At 45.3% G+C, this 18,940-nt stretch overlaps 1 protein-coding gene across 15 annotated transcripts in view; it reads left to right on the top strand.

The window, feature by feature from the left end:
* Positions 1-18,940, top strand: part of Srrm234 (Serine-arginine repetitive matrix 2/3/4) — a 357,763-nt gene that overhangs the window by 273,726 nt on the left and 65,097 nt on the right. For 9 of the 15 annotated variants that reach the window (XM_075888712.1, XM_075888714.1, XM_075888711.1 and 6 more), the window contains 2 exons: positions 1,798-1,890; positions 15,199-15,267. In XM_075888712.1, coding sequence (XP_075744827.1) covers positions 1,798-1,890; positions 15,199-15,267 — 162 coding nt within the window. Of the gene's footprint in view, positions 1-1,797; positions 1,891-3,191; positions 3,570-15,198; positions 15,268-18,940 lie in introns of those variants that run through there. The other 6 variants (XM_075888713.1, XM_037433937.2, XM_037433942.2 and 3 more) reach the window with 2 other exon arrangements.

The following is an 18,940-nucleotide window of genomic DNA, read 5'->3' as shown; positions in this document are numbered from 1 at the left end:
AAGCACCTGACGACTCGTTTGGCTTTGAGTGAGGCACAGAGGGCTTACGAAAACAGCTGCTTGAGTGATTTGCAGTTCTTCCTATAATTACAGTTTTGCTTTTTAAACCGTGTCTTTATTCTTTCATTTACGTTATGGGGGCATGAAGGATCTAGACTAGACTGAAGAGACAATGCTGTGCTGGTGGCACAACTTGGCTTACGTTAGAATTCATTTAGTTGGTCTCTGCATGTAAAACAAGGAAGCACATGAGTAGCTTGGACACTTGGGGCATCAGAATTCCCTCCGTTCAAAGGTGGTTGATTTCTTTGCTGCAGCAGAAGATACATGGACGTGGCATTTTATGTAAATTGCAGTCAGAGCGAGCTTTGCAAGCCAGAAAAGCCAGGGCAGTAATATGTGATTATGGAACTATTCTTGAGATGCCGCTACTCAAGTGAAAATAAAACTACCATTGAGGTGCAGCCACGTGAGCATGACGCAGCTGGCAAAATTGAAACTTGTGAACCATAAGCGCAGTTCATAACGCTAAGTTCTTCTTTGCACTAACCAAAGAGAGACGTCCTAGCAGAATTTTATCATGTCTTGTAATGTGTGGAGTATTATTTTTATTGACACGCTTCTTTCTCAAGTTTCGCATGTAAGTGCTGCTTTGCGCAGCCATGCAAATTGACTAAAGAACCATCGAGATAATCGTAGAACCTTCCGATGCAATTACGCACACAACGTAAACATTACAGATTCTTGTGGAACTTGCGTGGCCGCTAGCAATAGTGCTGGAATATTTGACGGCGTATGTACTATAAATGTCTACGTGATTCATCGTTTGTCAGTTGATCAATGGCCGATGCTCTGTTCACCGCTTCCAGTGTGTATTTCTGTAAGCTTACTTTCCGTTTACCAGCCACACGTTCGGCCAAATAAGCATTGTCATTTCGGACTAGTTGTTTCTGCCTTCGTCGACGACACAACCCCGTGACATTATTATAAGTACTATTCATTAATTGTACTCGTTGCTTTTGACCTCATGGGGCTTAGTATTCGAGTATGTCTCACTGACAGCACATGTCCGGCATTTACTACCCTTATTTGTCCATCAGTAGAGCACAGTTTTTAACAACATGGATGAATTAGATGTTTTGAGGCTTTCACTCTGGCATCGGTTCTTTTTTGCCTTTAGCCATGGCATGCCACATTCTCATAATGAGAAGTGGTGGCATGCATAGTGCTTCCTGAATTCGTGGTCTGAAAAGTTTTGCTAACTAAGATATGTTTGCTTGCCCTTTCAACTCTTGTTGCTGACAGATTATGGTTGAGTGTGACATGGCGCTTCTGCAGCCTGTTTAGAACCTTGCGTCTCCTAAGCACAGTCAGTGCTAACTGCAAGTTGTACAGTGCTCAACACAGAGTGCTTTTTCACTTTTCTCATGCCGATTGAACATAACTCAATCATTTTTGTGATGAAATTGGAAGCCTTCTACCTGCCAGCAATGCAAACAGAGTTGTACCAAAGTACCGACATCAACATAAACAATACTTGTACCACTTAAAAAGGCATAACATTAGTAAAACGCTGACTCAGTGGCAGCTGCGAGAACTAGCGGCTTTGCTTGACTCATTGTCCAAATGCAATCAGTGGCTGCCAAGTGAACTACTGCTTTGTTTTCAAGAGGCACCAAGCCAGCGGACAAGTATTTCCGCTTGACTGAATTATCCAATATTTCACCTGTGCAATTAGTGTGTGAGGTGCTGTCTCAAAGCTGCTTGCCAGGACTCCTTTCATTTGTCCTGCCACAGGTCTCGCAGCAAGGGTCACCGACATTCCCCACGGAATTCACCACACCACCGTCACAGGGACTCACGATCACCATCCTACAACTCGTACCGCAAGTGAGTTTCACTTTTGTATCATAAAGCCCTGCAAAAGCTGCTTTGTTACAAATGGAGCTCCGACTTTACTGTTGAGACTGTGTAGCACACAAAGGAATAAGATGCATGCTTCTGACTAATAAAAGGAGGCTTTTTATTCTATTGCCTGATTTTTTTTTTGTAAGAATTGTGGGTTTTATTGTTTCGTACTCCCCATGCCCCCCCTACTGTGAAAGGCAATCCAACATGGTTTGGAGGGGAAGTGGCCTTTGCTCAGTCACAGGTCAAAATTCAAAATGATGGTAGAAGAGTTTCATGTGCTTCCAATGAAATGCTTTATTGAATACGCATCCATTCACTGTTTGTTGTTGCTCATCCTCATGAGTCAGCTGAATATAAACAGTGGAAATGGAGGGAGGACACTTGCTCGGTCATTGGCGCGTCTGCAAGATTCAACTTTAGAACAGACAAGACACCTGAACAACAGGACCAGTGCTGTATCGGTGCTTGTTTCAAATTCCCGCAAAAGGGAAAGGGCTGCTTGCTCGGGTAGGGATGTTTGCTTGGGACTTAGTAATAGTGTAAGAAATATATAATCAGCATAAAAAGTAAGGCTCTCATTTTAATTGTGTTAGAATACACTTTTCAACATACAAATTGGAGCCCACAGTACTCGGAAGCGTCTCCGCTTTTTCCACGATCACAAAAGCACTGCAATAGCACTTGACTGTGGAAACACTGTTATGTGAGTCAAACCCTCCAGGCGTGATGAGGCCCGCACTTGAGCCATCGGTGTCCTCTCGAGACTTCGGTCTCGAGCGTCGTTCTCACCGCTCTCTCTGGCAGAAAACGCTTGCGGAACAATCCCAAAATTGTGGTTCTCCCTGCAGACAAAGGCAGCGTTATAGTGCTACTTGATAGTGTCGATTACCTCAACAAAATGATGGCTCTGTTTTCAGACAGCAATGACCTATCCTTTGGGAAGGACCCCGCAATGAGACTTTCAAAGGTAATGGGACTTTCCGACGTATTCCGTTGCATTCCACCTCAACACAATCCCCTGTACTACTCCCTCCTCTGCCATAATGGTTCTGTGCCAGCGTTGTACGGATTGCTCAAGATCCATAAGCCAACATTCCAATGCACCTCAACGTACCCCTCCATTAGCTGTCTGGGTGCCAGCATCAACTACTGCAATCACTTGTTGGCAGAAGCAACATGTACATTTGACATTCCGGTGGCTTCATAGACAAGGTTCTTGACATCGCCCTCGAGGATGGCAATACCCTGGTGTCTTTTGACGTTCTGTCTTTATTCACCAGCATGTCCAGGCGGTCGCGAGCCTTGCTGACGAGGACATAGTAGCTGCGGTCGCAGGGACCCAGGATGTCCAGGCCGACAGGTCATCTGACGTGAGAATCGTCCAGATGAGGCGCTGGCTACACGCATGTACTCCACCGCTGAAGTCGCGGCAGCATTTGGCGTCATTCGCCATTGTTTCAGCCACATGGAGGCAACTAGGCTGTTGCACCTGAACAGCCTTGATAAGATGAGACTAGTGTTTTTAACATTTCCAAAACGAAGAAGCAGGCCAAAGTAAGCGATTTTCTTTTTATGTAAATAAATCATTCTGTTGTGGCGTGTGTGCGAAATTAGCTGTCATTCTTGAATGGGCCTATTGTAAGTGATGATCCGCTACAGGTAAGTTCTTGGGGCCTGTATTTTTTTATATCGAATTTTTTATATATCAAACTTATTCGTGTTCGACTGTACTACAAAAGGGGAAGCTGTCTGTGACTATCCTAGCGAATATGTTCCAAGCAGCTCCTGTAAGCACACTGTCATATGCTGTAAACATTCACTTCAGTGTGCCAAAGTCGGGTGTGCCAAAGTAAATTACACAGCAATAGTCGATGTCAGGGGGCCTTTTCCGGATAGGTAGTCTGCACCTATGCACCACCATACATTACTTGATTTGCTGTATGGACAAGGAAAAAAGCCATTGCACTTTGCTGTATTCCTTAGTATACACCGATTGTAATGCGGAACCTAAATGCCCGTGAACTGCGTGCATTCCACAAAGTGGTTGCGCTGCTGCCTGTGCGTTTTGAAGTGCTCATTGCCGGTCTTGATTGTGAAATCAACGTTACGTGGTGAGAAAACTGCACACTTGAAAACTGAATCATGTTAACACTGACACATCATAAGCCACTGATGTTTGATTGCCCTGATCTGATTGTGGAAAATGACAGTCAGACAGCTAATATGGAGTGATCACCCAAATAGTCTAGACCAGTCGTTTTCAATATTGCTTCATGCATGCATATTCCGTAACAATATGGAGAACTACCCAACAGATTCCCATCCACTTGTTACAACAAACTGCAATGTGAAAGTGCTCTGCGCTGTCAGTTTGCTCATAACAAATCGCTTCATAACAATTCTGCAGCATCTTTGCTATGTGGGTTTTTTGCTGCTCAGACAACAGAAATGCAATGCTGGTTTCAATATTTCATCTATTTTTTATTCATACAGTATTTTTGAACAAAGAACTGTGAGGCCAGTAGCCAGAGGTTAGTGTAGGCCCATAATCAATATACATATAGCATGTACAGTCGAGCCCACATATAATGGCCCCACTTAAAACAAACTTTCACGTAAAACGAACAATATCCCTGTGACCGTGAAAATATACATTGGTTCAATGGCACAAAATCGCACTTACAACGAATGTTTCCGAGTGCCGCTGATCAGTTACAGCGAACGCAGTCAGCGGTTTGCCGACTTCCCAGGCAAAATCAATTTCGACCACTGATCAGGCATCGGCGAGGTGCCCATACATTCTTATTGTTAAACGCCCACCCTGCCTCCGTGACCCTTTAGTTGCCACTCTCCCCAACCCATGGAGGAAGGAAAGTTGTTTCCTTCCTCCATGCCCCGACCGCTTTTTGTTACGCTCCCCTCCGTCCTTTCTCCCCCCGCTACTCTGAGCACCCCGCATCGCCAGACGAGGCCCGTGTTTTCACACTGCCACCAATCTTTCGAAGACCAATCGGCCATCTACCTTGTTTTTGATCGCTGGTACAGTTGTTGGTGTCGCTGGCCTGGAATGGACCAGACCATTTGCCAACATCGCCGGCCACCGACTGTATCCGATAGTCTGCGTCTAGTACACGCGCGTACACTACCCCACTAACTCTAACAATTTGCGATTCGTTTCATGTTAAGGACTTGTTATCGCTCACTTCACACTCGACTCAGCATGCCTTCCACGCGCGTGCGGAAGCGCGAAAAGGGCTAGTAATTTGCACGGAACGAATCTCAAAATATCGAAGTTGGTGAGGCCACGGAATCTCGCCGGCTCAACAAAATGATTTCTTGACCATGGCCGCCGATTCTTCGAACACCGCCGCACGCACCGTTCCAGGCGGCCGTGCTTTGACTTCTGCGCGTGCAGGCACTCTTTCCCAGTTTTTCTACGTGCGAGTTTCGCGGACCTTTCAAGCAAGCTACCCAACCTGCCTCCTTCCTGTGCGTCTTGGTTTTCAAGGTCGCCCTCCCCCCGCATTTTCTCCTCTCTTTATCGCTACTTTTTGCCTTTCTCTCACAAGCCTTCTCTCCTCTCTTGATCACAACCCCTTCACCCGTCTCCACCGCTCCTCGATGCCTTCCACGCTGGCTCGAATCAGTTTCGTTTTCTGACTGGAAACGGGCCCAGAGCTGTTCCACGCGTTCTGTCATGTGTGTCGCCTGTGTGCGTCTTGCTCGCTCTTGGTGTGCGTGTGTGGTCATGATGGCCGACGGGAGGACTAGCACGCTTTTTCGTGCCGCTCAACAAAATGTCGAAAGTGTGATCGCTTGGCTTGAGCGTATTCCGCGCGTTAGGTGCTGCGTTGCGGAGCGCTTGCCCATAGCTGTTGACCACGTGGCAGCCAACTTGCTGCTTCGGGCGTCCCGGTATTCAGCTGTGGAGATGGTAAATATTTCAAGGGCAGCGGTGACGGCTACATGTGCGCGCAACTATTTTCGCGAGGCCGACTTCGTCGATCGTCAGGCCCAATGCCGAGCCTGAAGCTTTCGAACAGGACCACTGTGGCGGCGATTTGTGGCAGCGCGTCATCGACTCCGACCTGGGAGAGCGTGTGGGACATCTGTTGCGATGTTTAATTACAGCCGATAAAAATGCCGACACTGCGGAACCGTGCACAGATTGGGGCATTGTGAATGAAGTACGTGGCGAGAGTGATTTGGAGGAATCGGATTGCGAGAACGACGAAGCTTTGGAGCCCGTGCCTCATGCAGCTTATGCCGCGGGCCTTGGCGAACGAGTACCCTGCCGTTTTAAATGAACTCAAGACCGCCCTTATCGTTTCTGCTCTTGTACATGCATCAAAACACGTGCATCACGGACTTTTGCATCACAGCATGAAACACGTGCATCACGGACTTTTGGGGTCAAAAAAAGTTTGTGTTTTCACTCGCAACTTTTTTAGAAGCTGTGTTTAATTTACTACGAACTTCGGCATACAGCGAACGGATGCCGCGTCACGCTCAGGGTTGTTATAAGCGGGCTCGATTGTACATGCAAACGAAGCTGATATGCTACACAGCTCGCTATTTATTGTATTCTGCAATTCGTTAAGGTATTTTTCTGAGAATAATAGCATGGTACCATCGGCATAAATAACGGAAGGCTTCAGCAAATTCAGCGTGAATTGAAAATTATTGTTCTGAATGCCTGAACTGTGCAAATATATGGTATATAAACAAAACACAGGGTAAAATTTCAGGATATTTTTTTACGACTAGTACATAGACCGCTGATAACATAAGTTGCCCAAGTTGCAAATGTCCGCACTACCGCCGAAACAACGTTCTTCATAGGATATACCTACACTAGCACATAATGTATTGAGCATGCAGTCTTGCATGTCCGAGTATCGAGGCATGCTATGCCGTGGGCTTATAGGCATTCAAATTTTTAAAAATTTAACATCCAGTGACCCGCATTGCCAACAAAATGAATGTGAAAAAAAAAAGGAAACTGCGAAAAGAAAGCACCATCGCTGAAATTGCTTTTCAGGCTACCTACATTATGTGCATTGGTCATTATTGCGACCGAAATTTCGTGCGCTGAGCGGTACTGATTGATCGTTTGATTTCGCGGACTCGCACCCGGTGTCCAAAAAACATTGCCATTGAAACGAATACCACCATTCGAGTGTTTTAAGCGCCACCCTTTCTTTCAAGTAGAGCCACCTCGAAGAATTATGTTGATTTGTAGGTGAATAGTACTGGAGGCTCTGGTTCCCTCTGGGGTGCATCATAAAGGCAGAGCCCATGATGCGCCAATCAACCCGGTCTTGTGCTTTCTGCTGCCACGTTATACCTGCGAACTTTTTAAATCTGATTGGCCTACTAAACTTTTTGTCTCTGTGTTTGCCTTCTCTGGGAATCCAGTCAGTTACCTTAAGGCAGCGGTTATCCTGCCTACATGCTACTTCCCCGGCCAATGTTCATTTCTTCTTCTTGATTTCAACTATGATATCCTTAACCCTGATTTGTTGGCTGACTCACTCTGCTCTCTTGTCTCCTAAAGTTACGCCTATAATTTTCCTTTCAATCATTCACTGCGTCGTCCTCAATTTAAGCTGAACCCTCTTGGCAAACCTCTAGGTTTCTGCTCTGTAGGTAAGTACCGGCAAGATGCAACGGTTATATAGGTTCCTCTTGAAGGTTTGTGGCAGATTACCAGTTATGATTTGAGAATGCTTGCCGTATGTGATCCACCCCATCCTTGCCCCGCCGCGGTGGTCCAGTGGCAGGGATCACCATTACAGGGATCACCGCGGGAAGCCGCGACTCACACGGAAAAAGCCGCATATTGGATAAAAAAAAGAAAAAGTGCTCAAGTTCACGAGGCGCACGTGACGTATTTTCTTTGCCCCTGCCATCCCTCCCTGCTTAGCCCCTAGAACTTTCGTCTGGAAGAGAGAAGAGCAAACGCGATTGTAGCTTGCGTTTTTTGTAATTCCACTCGTACTGGACTGATCCTTAAAATTTTTGTGTTGTTGAATTCATGAGGCAATAGGCTCTTTAGGGAATCCATTCCATGGTTATATATATATATATATATATATATATATATATATATATATATACACACACACACACACACACACACACACCTGCTAAGTCTTCCGGATTACCCGGGAGACTCCGGGATTTTGAACGTTTCTCCCGGTTGTACGGGTCATAGGAAATCTCCCGGAAATCCAGTTTTGCCTCGCGCATCCAGTGCTTTGTCTGGCCACTTAAGCAAATTGTCTGGCCATGTAGTAAAAATAATTTTTTTTAGGGATGGTAGCAATGTTCAACTCGTTTCAATGTACGTTTTCAAGAGGCAAAAATAGCGCCAGAACATGCGGCCTGCCGAGTAGGAGCAGCGGAATCGCGCATGGCTGGGCAGTTCTTGAAGGTCACACACATTAACTAAACAAAAAGAAAATGCTATTGTAGCAGAGGGAGGACAGTGACCCTGTAGTACAGTTGATGTTTTTAAATGTGGCAAAGAAAAAAAAGGAGAGCAAGAAGGAAGCGCTTTAGGGCTCGCTTGAAGTGACTGACGAGCGCCGCGTTTGCAAACTCTTTGTGGCTGTTCCATTGCAGCCAGCAGTGGGTGTGCTGCTGTTGACCTTCGGGATTGGGGGGGGGGGGGTGCATAGTCAGCCCTTTACATTGACATAATAGGGAGTGGCACAGAGACTTGGGCAGGCAGAGGGTCAAGAGGAATGGGGCTGACGCTGCGACAGGCCTTCACTCTCCCCCACCTGTACCCGGAAGGCTTATGTCCACATCTCACCACATACTTTCTGTACCTTTCCTTTATGCGAGCTTTTTCTCTTCTCCCTCGAGGAGCTAAGCTGAACCCTGCTTTCGCAAGGGTTCCTCGAACCTAGTTGCAGAGCTTTAACCAGCTGCTTCTTCCTTTCAGTCAGAACATTTAATTTTTGTTCTTTTTATAATCCGACCGTTTTCTCCTCACTGTCTCTTTTATCCCCAACCCCCTTATTGAGGACTCCTCCCCTATATTCTTACCCTTTTCCTCCAACATTCTCGTTTTTTTTTTTTTACTCAACCGCAAGGGTAGCCAAAAAGAGTGCCTGACACTGCCTGTTTTTTCGTTGAGCTGGGTAAAGTGAGTGGTGGGCAGAACTGTACCTGGTAGGTGTTTTGTGACTGTACTATAGTCCCTTGCCCGGCAAAATAACTCGTAAGCAAGCGACAACAGGCCTCACACGCGGAGCGATGTTATCGTATGTGCCTTTCGCATGACGGTGACCGCCGGGTCGTTTCATCTCTGCTTCAGCCGCATTGGTTCCTAGCGCTAGCTTTTACTCGCAGGTAAAACATACGAACAATGCGTAAGCGATGATATCGGTTTGAATTCTACAGATCAGAGGCGACTGCAAAATTCCGCTGACAGTGTTCATATAGTTGCTATTGCATTACATCTCCTTCCCCCGCTGTCAACATATTGTATACCCCCCTCCCTTCTGTTGAGTAGATCCCCCGGATTGCGTTTCTATATATATATATATATATATATATATATATATATATATATATATAGTGAAAGATAGAGAGGAAGGGGGCTTACAGTTTCCTAATAAACACTAGAGGGAACTCTGGCGCTAGTGTCTGAGGGAGCTGCAATGCACCACGCTTCAGCGAGCATGGGAATGATGAGTGGTATGCTTATTTGCTTAATCTTCATACTTCTGGCCTGCTTCTGGCTGCGTGTATGTTCGTGTGGCTTGGAGCTGTTTTCTCTCCTGAAACAAAAATCGGCAAATGTTCAGCAGTTGGGCTTCACCACCTTATTTTTTTAGGCTTACCTTTTCAAATCGGGTCACGAAGTTCAAAAGGGTTCGTCCTTTCCTTCGAAAGGAAACCGTAATTAGAAATACAGTCGAACCCAGGTAAATCGAACTCGCCAAAAAACGTTTATTAGATCGATATATGGCATTATTCGATATAGGCCCGGTATAGGTTTTGACACAAAGGCACATCACAAACTAGAAGAAAAGTACTTTATTAATATGATGGCTTACTTGCGTGCCCTACTGTGGAACAAAATAGTCCCGTATTTTTTTTCTGTGTCAACGACTTCGCTGCCTGCGACAGCATGCACGCCTCCACGTTGTCCAACGAGTCGGAGCAGCTGAGGCCGCAACTTCCACATTCAAGCAATAGCGCCGGACCAAAGCAAGTGCACTAATCACTTCGGAGGATGTAGGCAACGGGCCGTCGTCAACTTCCATATTGCTGTCGCTTTGGCTCGGGGTCGGCACGACGTCTGCAATGTAATCCTCATCCTGTAATTGGCACATGATAAGGACATCATCGTCCGCACTGACGAACTCGTCGAATGTCGATCCGTCGATGGCACCCGAGAACTCTGCCAGCTCGTTCCAAACTTCGGCGGAAACACCTGCAGTGTCTTCATTGCTGTCAGAATTTGGGGTGTCGTCACCAGGCATGCGGAAGTCAGCATGCCTAAAGCAGTTCTGGATTGTCTCCTTCTTGACATCTGCCCATGATCTACTCAACATAGAAATAGCTCCGAGCAAGTCGATCTTAGGCTCCCTGCCGACACGAAGGTTCTGCAGCAGCCTCTCCACCAGGCCCTTCGGACAGCCGGCTTTCATTGTGTGTATAACGCCTTGATCCAGTGGTTACAGTACAGACGTAGTGTTCGGGGACAAAAAACACAGCTTGATGGTGCTGAAGGTCGCACTGCAGTGGTGCGATGAACAATTGTCCACGAGCAGGCACACCTTGCGATTTTTGCCTACCAAATCATCATTCCATGATGATAGCCATCTGCTGAAAAGCTTTCCGGTCATCCACGCTTTTGAGTTTGCTCGGTAGGTAACTGGAAGGGACAGCGCATTTCGAAAACATCGCGGTGCCGTGCTTTTTCCGATAACCAGAGGTCGAAGCTTTTTCGATTCGTCTGAATTAGCTGCCAACAGCACGGACACACGAGCTCTTTTTTTTTGCCTTGCCGCCGCTTTTCTTGTCGCCACAACACGCAAGTGTCTTGTTTAGCAACATTTGCCAAAGTAGAGCGGTTTCATCCGCATTGAAGATACTGTATTTTTGCGCGTATAACCCGCCTCTGCATATAATCCACACCCCCATTTTCAGCTCACCGAGAAACAAAAAAATCCTCGCGTATTGCCGCACATTTGATATACAGGAAAGGCTGTACAAAAGCTACTGCTCAAGCAACATAGCACATATGTAGACAGAAAAAGCTTTATTTAGCAAGCAGAATACGCTGTCTGCAAGGCCAGTCACAATTCACTCACTGTCGCTGCTCTCGCTAGAGCTATCACTTGAGCCACAGTCCTCACTATTAAGCACAAGGTCATCTTCGGTTCCATCCATGTTGTTTGTGATGCAGCATTTCTTGAAACTTTTTCGCACCATGTCACCTTGAATGGCCTTCCATGCCTCGACAATCCACTTGCAGAATAGGGCAATATCAGGCCTTCGGACTCGTCCTGTCGGCGTCAAGTCGTAGCAGCCTTCGGCCATCCACTCGGCGTAATAGCGCTTGACATGCGCTTTGAAGGGCTTGGTAAGTGACACATATAGAGGCTGCAACATTGACGTCATTCCACCGGGTATAACAACTAAGTCGGTGCCGTTGCGTGAAAGGCGGTCCTTCACTTTCTCAGTTGTGTGGCCGCGGAACGAGTCAAGAATGAGCATGGCCCTCTTTGCGAGCATCGCACCGGGCCTCTTCTCCCATACCATCTTGATTCAGTCTTTGAACAAGTCGCTGTTCATCCACGCGTTCTCGTGTGCTCGCACCACCACACCGGCAGGCAAATGAAGCTTTTCCTATATATTTCCTATATATTGTCTCAATGTAAACTTACCGTGTTTAGGAATTGTTTGATATACGGGATAATTTGATATAATCTGGTTCGATATAGTCGGGCTCAACTGCAAACGAATCCGCAAGTACGATTCGCCGCCTGCAAGTACGAAGTCTAGACAAATCTGTGTACTATCCATCATTCCCATGGTCACTGAACGATCTCAGCGCCAGAGTCCCCTCTAGTTAATTTTAAGAAACTCTATGGGAGGTGGCGGCATGTGAAAGAGCAGGTCGAATGCCCTGCCCCCGCTGGGAATATGAAAACTTTCCTCTGCCTATGTGTTTATTCCGTACAGAACCGCAACTCTGATCACCTCCGAAAAGAAACCATTGCTGATTTAGGCCTAGCCTACGGCATATGTTGTCGCGGGAAGTTTGTACAAGACAGCATGATGATTAAGCGTCAAAAAGATCGCATTCAAGCACTGATCCAAGAGTATGCGTGGTACGATGTTTACGCATCAAAAGTCCGACGAGCTTGTGCAAGTTCGGTAGGCGAAAGCTCATGTTGGAAAGCTGTTTTGCGGATGAGGTAGCAAACTAAAATAACGATGACGCTGTTCCTGATAGGAAACTCAAAGGGCACTTGATTAGGATGCGACTTCACGTCCCATGCGGAGCACGTGCAGCCGGAGCCACGCTGGTACTGGCGTAGTGGTTACTCTGACACCCAGGCAACCGCTTTTCTTGCTCACTCGACGAGCCCACGCGGCTGGCGCAGTATTTTTTTTTTTTTTCTTTCTCCTTGATCCAATAACATAAGACAGCGTCAAACAGCATCGGTGCGAATAGGGTACAGAACTACTGATCATGGCCATGTTTGGGGTGTGCCCGAACTAAGCGTGCACCTATTATGCAAATAGATACGGTACTTCCTGTTTACATATTGAGAATATGCTAGAAAAAGTTGAGGTTGTACCCCTCTAACTACTCACAAAGGTCAGTTTCCTGCACCAACCCTGCTCCGAAACACAGTTCCTTCTGCTCTAGATCTGCCCCCAAACACCATTTTGGACGCACTAAATATTGCCTCAAATCCTAAACTCATTGGACCTGAATTGTTAGAGGTCGGTATTGGTGCCAGTTCTTACAGTGTGCCAGTAGAGAGGAAGTGAGAGCAAGCATTTGAAGCTTGAGGAACACAAAATAGCATGCACAATGCTGTTTAGCATAGGAGAATAGTGGTCGTTAGAGGAGAATGGAGGCTGTAATTCCTGATGCTCGACTCAGCGTTATTTGAAAGGGCAACTGTGATTGTGGTGGCGGGAGGAGAGGCCACCTTGATGAATGGAATCAAAAATTTGCTTTCTTAAGCCTTCAAGGCTCTAACTTAGCGCTAAGGAAATCAGTTGCAGCCTTGACAAGTGTACTTGTAAAAACACACTCGCACTGTTTACGAATTTACAATTGCAAGCCTTCTCAGCGTATATGCTGACCAGACCGTGTAGGTGCTGCAGGAGACTACCGACATAGCTGCTATACGTATACTAGTGTAGTGCTGTCTCTATGTGACTGAAATTTTCTAAAAAAAAAAAAAAAGAGCCCTTTTAGCAAGGCACAGCAGCACAGTCTGGCCAAGGCTTTCTTGTCCGTACTCTTGAATCCCTCAGTTAGCAAAGCTGGTGGTGACTGCAAAGCAATGGACTTTTGTGAGAATAAGGTTGTCAAATAAGAGAACACAAACTGGAAATCTGCAGATGTGGAAATGCCATCAGACATGTACTTAAGGAGTCTCACTCAAGGGTGGCAATAAAAAATATTTTTGTTATTTATGGAGGTAAAGTAATGAAATTTGGCATGCGGGTGTCATTTGTCATGCTGATTTATACCACAAATGAAATCGTTTTAATGTAGTTTATGAGTTCCAACAGTTGATGGACTATCACTGCCATCCCAAAATTAAATAATTCGGTACATAAAATTTTGTTTATAAGGATATTCACAAGGGCCCATTCTGTGCCGTAATGCTATTGGTTCATATTTGTAAGCTTTTTCGGCGCGTGAACATAGGAAAAAGGAACAGGATAGACAAAAACAGCGCTGTCCCTGACCCTGTCCCTTTTTCTCTTTTTCTATGTTCGCACACTGGAAAAAACTTGCAAATATGACCGAACCAACTAGCCCAAGCTTCCACTCTTGTGAGCTATTGATTCATTTTTAGTAAGCACGCAGAAAAGTTTTTGAGATGTCCTGGGTCTTATTAACAACTTTTACAAAAAGCCAATCATAAAAATATGTATAGTGTCCGCACAAACATGGACAGCTTTGCGGCACTCACCAATGTCTCAGAATCTATGTGAAGAAAATGGAATGGCTATGTCTTCATTTTTCGCAAAGTGGAACAGGGATGACTGACAGCAACTGCTCAAGAAATAAGTCGAAAAATGGAGCTCAAATATATTGGAGCTAGGTGCTAACAAATGGAATTTGGAAGGGAGCAGGCTTTCTACCTTGACCTACAATCTATCCTTTTTACAATGATGCCACTATGGTGGCACTGTGCGGGAAAGCTACAAATTATCATTTTCGAAAGCCCAAATTTGTCATAGCTTTTGATGGCAGCCGACCAGTAAAATGCCTTTCTCTCAACTTTTACTACTTTTTTTGGTCTAATATTTCATTGTGATGTAAAACGTGGTCTCTGAATTGCAGATAAAAAAAAAATAAGTTGAAAAATTAAACATCTTGACCTGCCCCGCCACGGTGGTCTAGTGGCTAAGGTACTCGGCTGCTGACCCGCAGGTCGCAAGATCAAATCCCGGCTGTGGCGGCTGCATTTCCGATGGAGGCGAAAATGTTGTAGGCCCGTGTACTCAGATTTGGGTGCACGTTAAAGAACCCCAGGTGGTCAAAATTTCCGGAGCCCTCCACTACGGCGTCTCTCATAATCAAATAGTGGTTTTGGGACGTTGAACCCCACAAATCAATCAATAAACATCTTGACCAAATTTGCCATTCCCATTGCCACATGACCTCGTCTCTAGACACCATGCTTGTCTTGTGCCACGTTGTGGTCATCCCCTCGAAAGATCTAGTGAGCTTCGTCTTGCATGGTATGATCAGTGTCAGTGCCACAACACAGCTTAATAGACTTCAGCCCACTCAGTGGCTAGTCAGCAGTGTGTGCGTGTAATAGGCAAATGTTTAATGGGTCGCAGTCATTTTGAGAAGTACTGTCATTGTTTTCAGGTATCACACATTGCTTCTTTGAAGAGTGGATAGCAGTCGCTTGCAGCGAAGCAGCATAGGCAGGATGCAATGTAGAGGAGGTTTTTGAAATGTGCAACTATGCACATGGCTTCAGAATTTTCGTTAGTTGAATCCTGCTTCTGTCAAAAAAGCGGATGAAATGGTAGTCACGTTTTTTCTTTCAGCAGATCCCCAGGACGAAGTCGCTCACGGGACCGCTCTTACAGCAGCAGGAGCTACTCGCACAGCTCACGGTGAGCGTGATAATACACATTTCATTGCTCTTGCTCTTTAAGCATGTCATTAGTTATGAGGTACTGGCTTTCTCATTCACATGTGCAGTTGAATCTTGGTTATTCCTACTTGCAAAGGGTGGGAAAACAAGATAAAGAAAATGAATGCAAAGTATGATGTAGTGCACAATGTTTGACAAGTTGCCAAGTCATTTCTCAGACAGACACACAGAACCAACATACACAAAACAGGGGTGCAACAGCTGGGCCGATTCGATACAATTCCTCATTTTTGCGCCCAAGTCATGAGGTTTGTTGAAGTTGCACCACGCGGCGCCCAAATGGCCGACCAGCCTAAACATTTTCTCGGTTGCACTAATAGACCTTTTTCAAGCAATCCCGCAATGCCCTGTGGAGCGCTATTGGAAAAGTTGGTACGCAGAGAGAACCAGCTCTTCCTCCGCCCGCTGCTCACCTTGCGAGCACGAAACAAAAAGTGCATGCCGCTGCTTGTTGAATAGTGCATATCTACACATAATATGTGCCGCCGCTTGTTGAATAGTGTGCGAGCGCACCTGCATGTATATCTACGCATAAATTGTGAAATGAATAACGCAGCCAGTGTAGGTATCACGGGACAGGTGTTCATCGAACGTAAAAGATAAGCGGCATGCGAGTTGTTGCGTATCGATACATGTGGTAAAAACGTGCTACCGTGACGAATGTGAGCTGGAACACTGAATTCGTAGTTAATCAACAATGAAGTGCTCATAAAGCGCTATGGCTTTTAATACCATCGCAGTTTTATTGGGCTGCTAAAACAAAAACTGCAGGGAAGTGTTACGGCTATGAAATTCTTTGAAAATTTTTATGGACAAGTCACGTGCTAAAAAAAAAGAAATTAAACGCATTCTAAACGCGTTCAAAGACAAAGTGATGGAACTAGAATGCATGTACGAGATACCTTGTTTTGATAATTTGCGGTTTCTTGTAAAATGTTTAAGTGTCTTGGCGGAGCATGTTTGCTGGCAGTATATTCTGCATTGAGTGAGACCACTATGGAATTGCGCGTCAGCGCGTTCAAATATTGTTTAATAAGAAATAATGATAATAATGTCGTACTTAGGCTCGGCGAAGAAAAACAAAACAAAAGAACTTTACAGAAGCAATAGTTTCCAGCTTCAAGAAGGCGTGGTGCCCTGCCTATATCATTTTGCATCGGTTTGTGAACAGCTCATTTGCACTGCAAACGAAGAATAATTCGGACGATCTTCACCCATGAAGAAAATGAAAGTCTGAAAGGAAGTTGGGAAGCGATACGAGGGGAGGGTTGTGTTTTCCACATTGTTAGCTTAGCAACATTTTTTCCGTGGAGTGCAAAGGTACCAGGGGTATGTGGTAGGCAAAGAAAAGTACAATGAGAGGCATGCCAGTTTTTCTTCCAGTTGTTATACAAGAGGTGCTAACCAAATTATTGTCGTGTTCATATATATACGTTGGTCAGACTGGTTGATGTATCAACACACGCCTCAGACAGCATCAAAATTCATTGAATAAAGCCATCTCAACGCACCCTGCATTTAGTCACGCAAATGCAATTTCATCGCTGAGGGCCTGGTAATCTTGCACAGTCGCCCTAACCAGGCCATGCAAGAAATATCGGCGACGTATTATAAGAAACATAGCACCTTGTTTATGTCAATTAACCTTTACTACCGCTACAACACAAGAAACTCAACTTTATTAATCAACTGTAAACAGGCGCCTTGGTTGTTAGTCTTTTCTTACCTTTTGTTACATGCGCGATTCACCCACATTTTCTTATTTATGTTTGTTAACACGTGCAATAGCCTTTCAGTCGTGAGTGAGCTTTCGCGGTGTGCATATTTCTTTCATGGTCCTACTACTTTACTTTCTTTTTGTCCTGTAGGCTCTTTTCCAACCAGCAATTGCGATGCCAAGATAAGTTAATAGACGCATATGCTGCAAGCGTTGCGCAGTGGCCTAGCCAATGTAATTTATTTTACAAAATTGTGCTTATTTCAGAAGCACTCCTTAATTATACCAGGACCATAAAATTTACTCATAAATAGTGCCAAAAGATATTGATTCCTAATGCATCCGTTAATTTATAAACAGTGCTTGCACCTTTTAGGCAACCAAGTTGTACTGTTTTTCATTGATGCTGAAGGCGGACTGATGCTAAGGGATAATAATAATAATTAACTGGCACTTCTGAGCCGTGGAACAGGGGGACAAATGCAAATCGTAGACAGGCCATCGCACCTCTGACACTAAGTTCACTTGATATGAGAAGCGCTGGCATGGTGCGAACGAAAAGTTGAAGCATGATGCCCGCGCACTCGTCGCGGCAACTGTTGCGGCGTACCAACATTTCCTATAAGCGTTAGCGCCCGCTGGTGGTGCTAGTGTGCTTGAAAAAGGTCTATTGCTGCAAAGAATCCTGGTCATATTGGCCACTTGTAGTTTGCATCACCAATCAATCCAGGAATCCAGGCACACAGACCGTAACCCGAACCCACGTTGTAATACACTCATTGGGTCAGGACACTGGCGAGACGCGATCTACAAGATGAAGTAACAACGCCGTGCACCCATCTGACCGCAGCGGATCTCTACAGACAGGACGATGCAACTTCAAGATATAATGCTTTGTCGTAGACATCAACGCTTCGCGGAAAATATGAATTTTCTAGTCGGCAAATGCGCCTATGGCATGTGAGCTAAAGCTGAAAGCGTATGCCGCTTTTACTACGCGCGAACAAATTCATACTGTGAACATTGGCGTAGCTGGTGACCACGTTGGTTGCCATAGCTACGACACATGCTATAGATATTTTGTGCTATCACTGGGCTCAGCTGGGCCAACGGGCACGTGCCATTGTTACCTTATCTAGTCAAACGCACCTTGCAAGCGAGTTGAGAAGTTTTGCCCTAACCCATCCTGAAAAAAGGGGGAGGGGGGCAGGGGGTGTGGCGGCTCAAAGATTCTTTGCCTTCTAACCCATGCAGAAAGCTGTGCAAGTCACCTTCGCCTCAGTTCACCAGTGACCCGCAAAAAAGTGTTTTAAGGTTTCAAAAAAACTGTTAGCGTTAATCACAGGACACAGCACAGCTTGTTCGATTTCTCAGGCATGTATATGCCACATAAATATGAGTACTAGTATGATCGCTGCTGTCAAAAAAGTTACTGGCAATCACTTAGAGCAGTGGATGATATTTCTGCAGCCTTAGGAAAATAAAAAAATCTGTGCACAAGTCTTTTTCACCACTCTTGCTCCTCAGTTTTACGAATGTTCCGAATCTCGCGGTCCCCAACTTGGCAGATCCACATCCAAAACCTCGAAGTCCGTGTCAAAGCATTTGACAGTTGTGGCAAATGCTAATGTGTACTTCATCACTGTGTGCCAAATGGGGTGGTTCAAAATACTGAAATAATAGTTCTCATACTGACTCTGCATGATTTAAGGGGTGTTGAATGATTTGTACATTTAAAAAAAAATGTAAGCCTTCTTTTTTGTGTCTCTCCAAATTTGGTCTTTCGTAATAAAATAACTAATGTTTTGTGTTCCGTTACATGCTCCAAGTCAGAATTTTTGTGCTCTGAACGTAACATTTGGCTACTTCAAAAATTGCTCCAATTCTATTTCGGCTGATGCATCCCTGACAATAG

The sequence above is a fragment of the Rhipicephalus microplus genome, chromosome 3 (assembly GCF_043290135.1).
Source record: "Rhipicephalus microplus isolate Deutch F79 chromosome 3, USDA_Rmic, whole genome shotgun sequence".
NCBI classification, from domain to species: domain Eukaryota; kingdom Metazoa; phylum Arthropoda; class Arachnida; order Ixodida; family Ixodidae; genus Rhipicephalus; species Rhipicephalus microplus.
The sequence above is the reverse complement of the archived record's forward strand: the minus strand, read 5'-3'. Positions and strand labels throughout refer to the sequence as shown.